Source organism: Pinus tabuliformis, chromosome J (assembly GCF_031772625.1).
Source record: "Pinus tabuliformis cultivar Carrire ecotype Pingquan chromosome J, CPIR1, whole genome shotgun sequence".
NCBI lineage: Eukaryota > Viridiplantae > Streptophyta > Pinopsida > Pinales > Pinaceae > Pinus > Pinus tabuliformis.
Genome location: NC_142295.1, coordinates 1,216,122,565 through 1,216,129,851, shown reverse-complemented (window position 1 = coordinate 1,216,129,851; position 7,287 = coordinate 1,216,122,565). Strand labels below are relative to the sequence as shown.

At 46.1% G+C, this 7,287-nt stretch overlaps 1 protein-coding gene across 1 annotated transcript; it reads left to right on the top strand.

Moving 5' to 3' along the window:
- Positions 1 to 940: 940 nt before the first annotated feature.
- Positions 941 to 1,798, top strand: LOC149231511 (uncharacterized). The gene has a single exon (XM_089381657.1). It carries the CDS (start codon positions 941 to 943, stop codon positions 1,796 to 1,798), a length of 858 nt encoding a protein of 285 aa, XP_089237783.1.
- Positions 1,799 to 7,287: the final 5,489 nt, after the last annotated feature.

Below are 7,287 nucleotides of genomic sequence, written 5' to 3'. Positions count from 1 at the left end.
AACCCCATCCCTGACACCATAGAGCTTGAATATCATGAAGAAATATGGTAGCGGAACATAGACTATGAACACATCCCATTTAGGTGTCGCAGGTGCCATATCCATGACCATCTAGCAAAGGAATGTCCGGTAACCAGGGAGGAAGAAGAAAACAGAAGGCCCCCAAAAAAAAGAGAGAGTCGGACCAGGAGGAATTCCAAGAGGTGAGAAACAAAAGGAAAGCCAACAAGGAACCCCCCAGAAAGATAAGCAAGGGAAACAATCTGACACAGTGAAACCAAACAATTTCGCTATTCTGCAGGTAGAGGAGGATGAGGGAGATCAACTCATGGACAAGCAGGAGGATAAAGGCTCAGCTGCAGTGAGAACTGTGAAAGAAACCTAGCTAAAAGAAAAGCCCTGAGTGAAACACCAGAACAAGATAAGGAAATAGAAGAACAAACTGATCGGATGGAGATAGACCAGGAGTCCAATAGGGAGGACCTGAGCCAGGAAGAGGAAGTGTTGGAAAATTTGTTGCATGAATGGAAGAACCTGGATGAGAGGTTTATCCCCGAAGAACAAAAGAAGTTGTATACTAAAACCTTCCAACAATATAAAACCAAACTAGAAAAAGGCAAAGCCTCAACAGAAGAAAACCAAGAGACTCAAAAGGAAAGCAAACTAGATCAGAATGGACAAAATAAAGGGGGGAAAAAAGAGGAAGAAGAAACATTAAGGACTCCATCCAACTCATGGTAGAAACGTTAGTCAATACTGGAAAAGTAGTCTCGCTATCAGCGGTGTTTCAAACCCTTTCCCAAGTTAACCAATGATTTTGACATCGTGGAATATTAGAGGCTTAAATAGCAAAGGAAAACAGAGACATCTGGCATCACGACTCAAAAAAGACAAACCTTAGATTATGCTTCTCCAAGAAACCAAAATCCCAGGCCAGAAAATGGATGAAATTCTTAATAAAATAAAACCAAGATATGAACATATCTCTATAGATCCCAAAGGAAGTGCAGGAGGGATAACTATTCTCTGGAACCTAGTTGAAGTCCTCGCCGACTGGTGGATAGGAATGCCAAGAATCCTCACTGGGAGATTCAGAATAATAGGACAAAGTGAATGGGTGGTAATCTCAGCTGTATATGGTCCCCACACCTGTGCAGATAGAGACCTGTTCCTCAATCAGCTGACTAACCTTCGAAGTTTACACCAGGAGCAGAGATGGATCCTGGCAGGAGACTTCAACTTAATTGCTTCTCGAGAAGAGAAAAAAGGTGGAATAAGTAGGGAAGACCCAGAAATGGAGAGATTCAGAGAAGTGCAGACAGAACTAAGAGTGGTTGACATCCCAACCATAAACGAGAAATTCACATGGAATAATAGAAGAGGCGGGTCTAAACAGATTGCTTCAAGACTGGACAGATTCCTCATCTCAGAGCACATAATCGGGCTGGATATCTTCTATGAAGCCTCTATCCTACCCTCAACAGGGTCGGACGACTGGCCATTAAAGTTGGAAATAGCCTTAAATAATCAGAACAAAAAGAGACCCTTCCGGTTCGAGTCCTTTTGGCTCAGAGCCCCTGACTTCCTAGACAAAGTAAGAGGCTGGTGGCAGGACAACAAAAGTGGAAAGGATGGCCGCAACAAAATGCACCAATTTCAGCTAAGGCTCAAAGAAATTAAAAGCAAAATTAAAAAGTGGAACAAGGAAGAATTTGGCGCTATCCAACAGGAGCAGGGCAAAATTCAATCTAGAATGGAAATAATACAACAGCAAATCATCTTGGAAGGTCGAAGTTAGGATCTGGCAGAGGAGGAAGGCAGAGTAATCACTCAATTAAAGGAAAGGCGAAAACAGGAGGAAATCCTGTGGAAGCAGAAATCCCGAATCCAATGGCTCAAAGAAGGAGACAAAAACTCCAAATTCTTCCACAAAGCCATGCTGAACCATCGCCAACACAACAAAATCTTCTCCTTGAAAGACAAGGAGGGAAACAGAGTGACTCAACAGGATGAAATAGAACATCTCTTGGTGGAGCACTTCAAAGGTATTCTCTCCGAACCAAATATCAACCGATCCGAGGACATAGACATAATTAGAAACCATATTCCTAAGAAAGTCACCAGAGATCAAAACCTGGCCCTTCTCAGGGTAATCTCCAAGGATGAAATTGATAAAACAATAAACAAAATGTCTAAAAATAAGGCCCTGGGGCCCGATGGCTTCACCATCAAATTTTATCAGGCGACTTGGAGCTTCATGGGGAATGATTTGCTTGATCTTGTGGAGGAATCCAGGTGCTCTAAGCGCATGCACCAAGGCTTGAACGCCACCTTCCTGGCGTTGATACCAAAGTCTGGCTGCTCAGATGAACTGCAGGGTTTCAGGCCCATCTCCCTATGTAACGTTGTCTACAAAATCCTTGCAACTATCATGGTCAACAGGCTCAAGCCGATCCTGCCGGATCTCATTGCCCCGGAGCAAACTGGCTTTGTCAAAGGACGACAGATCACAGATGGCATCATAGTTGCCCAGGAAGTGATTCATTCCTTGAAAAGCTCCCGTGCCCCAGGCATGCTTATCAAACTTGACCTGGCCAAGGCGTTTGATCGGCTCAGCTGGAACTACCTGGCAGGTATCCTAAAAGCCTATGGATTTGATCAAAGATGGATAAAATGGATCCTGTCTATGGTTAGCTCTCCTGTCATGTCAATTCTCCTAAACGACTCCCCCTCTAAAGCTTTCACTCCCTCTCGTGGGCTAAGACAGGGAGACCCCTTGTCTCCCTTCCTCTTCATCCTAGCCGCAAAAGGCCTAGGCAGACTGGTTAAGGCTCTGGTTTCCAAGGAACAGATAAAAGGCCTCAGAATCTACGGAGAAGATATCCCGGTCTCCCACTAGAAATTTGTAGATGACATGATGCTTTACGGTCAAGCCACTCTAAAGGAGGCCCAAAGAATTATCAAATCCTTATCTCAATTCAGCAAAGCCTCCGGAATGGAGATCAATAAGGATAAATCGACAATGTTTTTCTTCAACACCTCTTTGGCAGCCCAAAGATTCCTGGCTCGTACTCTAGGCTTCAATAGGGGATCCTTCCCATCCAAATACCTAGGTATCATGCTACACGAGCATCAATTCCGGTCGGCCAATTGGAATCTACTAATAAAGAAAATCCGAAATAAAATGGAGAACTAGATCCACCGTTCGTTGAATTCCCCAAGTCGGATAACCTTGTTGAAAGCTGTTTTGCAGGCCATCCCAAATTACCAGCTCTCGTGCCAAGAAATTCCAAAGGCTGCAAGCCAAAAGCTGGTTTCCCTGTTCAAAAACTTCCTCTGGCAGGGGACCAGCAAAATAAGAAAGTGGGCCCTTATCTCATGGGAGTGGCTTTGCCGGCTTCCTAAAGATGGCGGTCTAGGGCTCCGCGACCCCTTCGTCCTCAACCAAGTTATGGGTGCGAAGATCTAGTGGAGGTGGCTTCATGGTGGCCCTGACCTATGGAAGGTGCTATGGGAAAGAAAATATGACGTGGTAGGGGAAATCGAAGAAAGACTGAGAAGCACGACCAAGACCAGGGGCTCTACAATCTGGAACTTGGCGAGAGGCAGCAAGGACCTGATAAGGGAGCACAGTTTCTGAGAAATTCGTGCAGGGGACAAAGCCAGATTCTGGGAAGAATCCTGGCAGCAATGAGACCGCCTCATACAAAAAGACAACCTCCATGCCATCCTCGCCTTCTCGTCCCAGGCCGGGGCTTCAACTGTCGGCAACTTTTGGAAGCCTGACAAGGCTGGATACTGACGCAATTGGAAATTTAAAGAGGATTGGGAAGGAGCGCTAGAAACCGACAGATGGAAAGACTACTATGCAGAGATGGCTTCTCAGAAAATAGCAAGAAAAACAGGGTCTGACATCCTCAGATGGGGCAAATGCACTCAAGGAAATTTCACAATAGCAGAAGCATACCACCTCAAAAGCAATCAAAATCATCAACCGAAAACAAATCAATGGAAAAATATTTAGGGAATCAAGCACTGGCCTAAGATCTCTTTTTTCATTTGGACCATTCTACACGGTAGAGCGCTCACCTAGGACCAGATTCTGAGGAAGGGAAGCCAAGGCCCATCCCGTTGCGCCCTCTGCTTCTCCCAAGAGGAAACCATGGAACATTTGATGAACCACTGCTCCATCAGCTCCTCCCTGTGGGAAAACCACCACAAATTGTTTGAGCGCCAACACAGAAACCAGCAAAACATCGTAAGCACCATTGTCAATTGGCCGAAAAAGCCTTACCTGAACCTAGTGGTCAACCGTGCCTGGCTCCTTTCCGCCGGATTCCTCCTCTGGAATATCTGGAAAGCTCGGAATGGGGCCATCTTCAAATCAGAAACCCGAACCCCCGCAGCAATCTGGGAGCAAATCATTAGAAACACTCGGGAAACAATCCTATCGGAAAGTTGGAAGGACGAAGATTGGCAGGTTTTGACTACGGAAGAAACAATCCTGAATAGACTAGAGGTCAGACAAAGTATGGTCACCAGAGAAGGTTCTCGAAAAGAACTGGCCAAAGCAGGGGCCGAAAGCAACCAATACAGACACCCCCCACAAGGCTTTATAAAATTAAACTTCGACGGCGCTGCAAAGCACAACCCAGGCGAGGCCGGTATTGGAGGAGTCTTTAGAGACGTCGGGGGTAGCACTCTAAGAACTTTTGCAATGGATTGCCAGGAAGCTTCGAATAATGAAGCCGAGTTGCATGCCCTGAAGCGGGGCCTGGAAATAGCTCTTCGGGTCAACTTCAAACGTCTCCAAATTGAGGGGGACTCGAAGTTGGTAATCGACATGGTTAGGAAGCTCCAGCAATAACAACTAGCGAAAAGGATTAGCAAAAGCTGGAGAACTGCTTGGCTGGTTGGCGAAATTGGGAAGCTCCTTCCCAGAATAGACTACCTCCTCCCGACTCACACCAGGTGTGCAGGCAATAAGCCGGCAGATTGGCTTGCAAATTGGGGATGCCGGAACCGGGGCAAAGAAATCGACAGTGAAGGTCTACCTCATCTGCACCAGGAGGAGCAAGCTCAACTTCAGCAACTGCTAAAAGTTGATAAAGGTGGAAATGGCATGAAAGAGATGAACTGTCAGGATCAGGCGGCACGCAACGAAGGCAGAGATAATCTTCAACAACAAGGATCGGACAACTCATCCATGGGAAAAGGAAGAGGAGAAAGGCAGGCACAAATTGGGCAGCTGACGGGCATGGAAAGAATGGCTGAATGAATGGAGAGGACGTGTGAGCTTAGACAACATTAAGGAATGATCTAGAGCCAACTCCGGAAAACGGGATAATGAACAGAGGAAGGACGACAGGTGGCACCAGGAGTAAAGAAAGGCTACGACAAGAGCAGCCGGATGGAGGTTGGAATAATGACGCATAAAGTGGAAGGGTCAAGTCACGCCACTTCCCGAGATGGGGAAACTGGAATGCATGACGGAAAATTAAACGGCCAAGCAGAGGCTGGAATTTCAACCAGCCAAGTGGCGGCCCGATCGACACGGCAACGAGTTAATAAGCCCGAGGAAACAGATGACAGGCTCATTCAACTTGGTAAGAATGATGAAAAAGAACGGAAAGACGCCTGCTCACCTCTGCGACCAACCCTCCTCCTTGGCTTCAGCAAGAAAAGGTGGTATGTTTCCTACAGTCCTCGTCCTTCAGACATGCATGCTTGTTTCTCTATTCTCTTGGTCTAGCAGGATAGGCTCTGGCCTTGCGTGCAGACTCCCTATTGTTGCGACGATAAGGACCCTCCGGGTTCTCTTTGGTTTCTCCTTTCTCACCCTCGTGATGGGAGTGTTTTGATTTATGCTAGTTTCGAGTCCTGCTCTGAGAGTCAGGCTATGTGGGGGGCTTCGCCGGGCTTTGTCACGCTTCTAGAGGGTCCTCGCACCCCTGGTATTTTCTACTCTCTGGCCTTCTTTCGTGGCTGGCTCCTCTTCTGCTTCTCCCTTCTGCTGGCCAAGGCCGTCAGGTTTCGCCGCTTCGCCGGTTGGGGGGTTCTCCGGGATCCTGTGAGATGGTGGTGGGTCTTCAGCCGCCGTGCCCATAATGGAATTGCTCCAAGGACCCAGGCATCCATTCATGCTGAGTTTTCCGTTACAATGGAGCAGACCTCGATTGTGTTCCATCTCTCTCGCACTGACCTATGGTTTTCTGCTGTGACAGGTCGGAAAGCTTCCTCAATTCCCAAGCCCCAGGCCAGAGGTAAGATGGCTCCAAGGAAGACCAGTTCTGATAAGAAGAGGGATGCTGGCACTAGTAGTCAATCGAACAAAAGGGGCAGGAAGCCCGACTTCGACAAACTCCTTCACCTGATTGATGGTTACATGACCGACATTTCTCCCGAGGTCCGCTCTCTTATCCATGAATGGGAGCGCGAGCTGAGGGAAATCAGCGCGAACCAAGAGATCCCCCGCGAGGACTGGGAAGTAATCACGGACCCTGGCACCACCAGAGGCAGGAACACGTTATTCAATAGAACGTTACAATTCTATTGGATCATGAAGCATGTGGTCGGTAGGGCTATGGAGGTTAACCAGGCTGTTCGTGAAGAGGAGGATGAAGAGCGCAAACAGGCTGAAGAACTCCTCAAACGCCAAATGACGGAAGAATCAGCCTCCATAAAGAATATTCTCCTAAAAGAACTTGCGGCTGTCCAAGTCCAGGTTTCCAGAAACCATCTGCTGCTAAAGGACATGGAGCAAATGATGCTGGAACTCAAATGGGCCATTGAGTAGAAGATCCTGAAGCCGGGCGCTAATGACTCTAAGCCTGCCCCGGTTAATTTGTCGGATGAAGATTAGTGGTGTGTGTCTTCTCTAGTTTATTTTGTGATGAATCTAAACTGTATCTGGGCACCGTATTATGTTACTGTAGTTAGCCTCGATTTTAATAAGCAGAACAATGGTTACGATAGGAAGAAGGAACTAAACATTTTTAAATTTTGGTCAGGCTTTAAGGCCAAAAGGTGGCGGTCTGGTTTCCTTCGGGCAGACCTGCCACCCGAACTCTAGTATGATGTAATTTTGCTGTTTTCCGGAATGAAGAATGCCTAACCTTACAAAAAAAAATATTTTTTTTATTAATATTTTTAATATATATATATATATATATATTTTTTTTTTTTTTTTTATTATTTTTAAATATAAATTTGAAAGACAACATTTTCTTTTTATTATAATACACATTATTAAAAAATAGTTATAATTTAATATAATATTACAATTAA

Bases quoted from the DNA above. Each gene is read 5' to 3' on its own strand.
- LOC149231511 (XM_089381657.1), top strand. From the start codon at position 941: ATGGATGAAATTCTTAATAAAATAAAACCAAGATATGAACATATCTCT.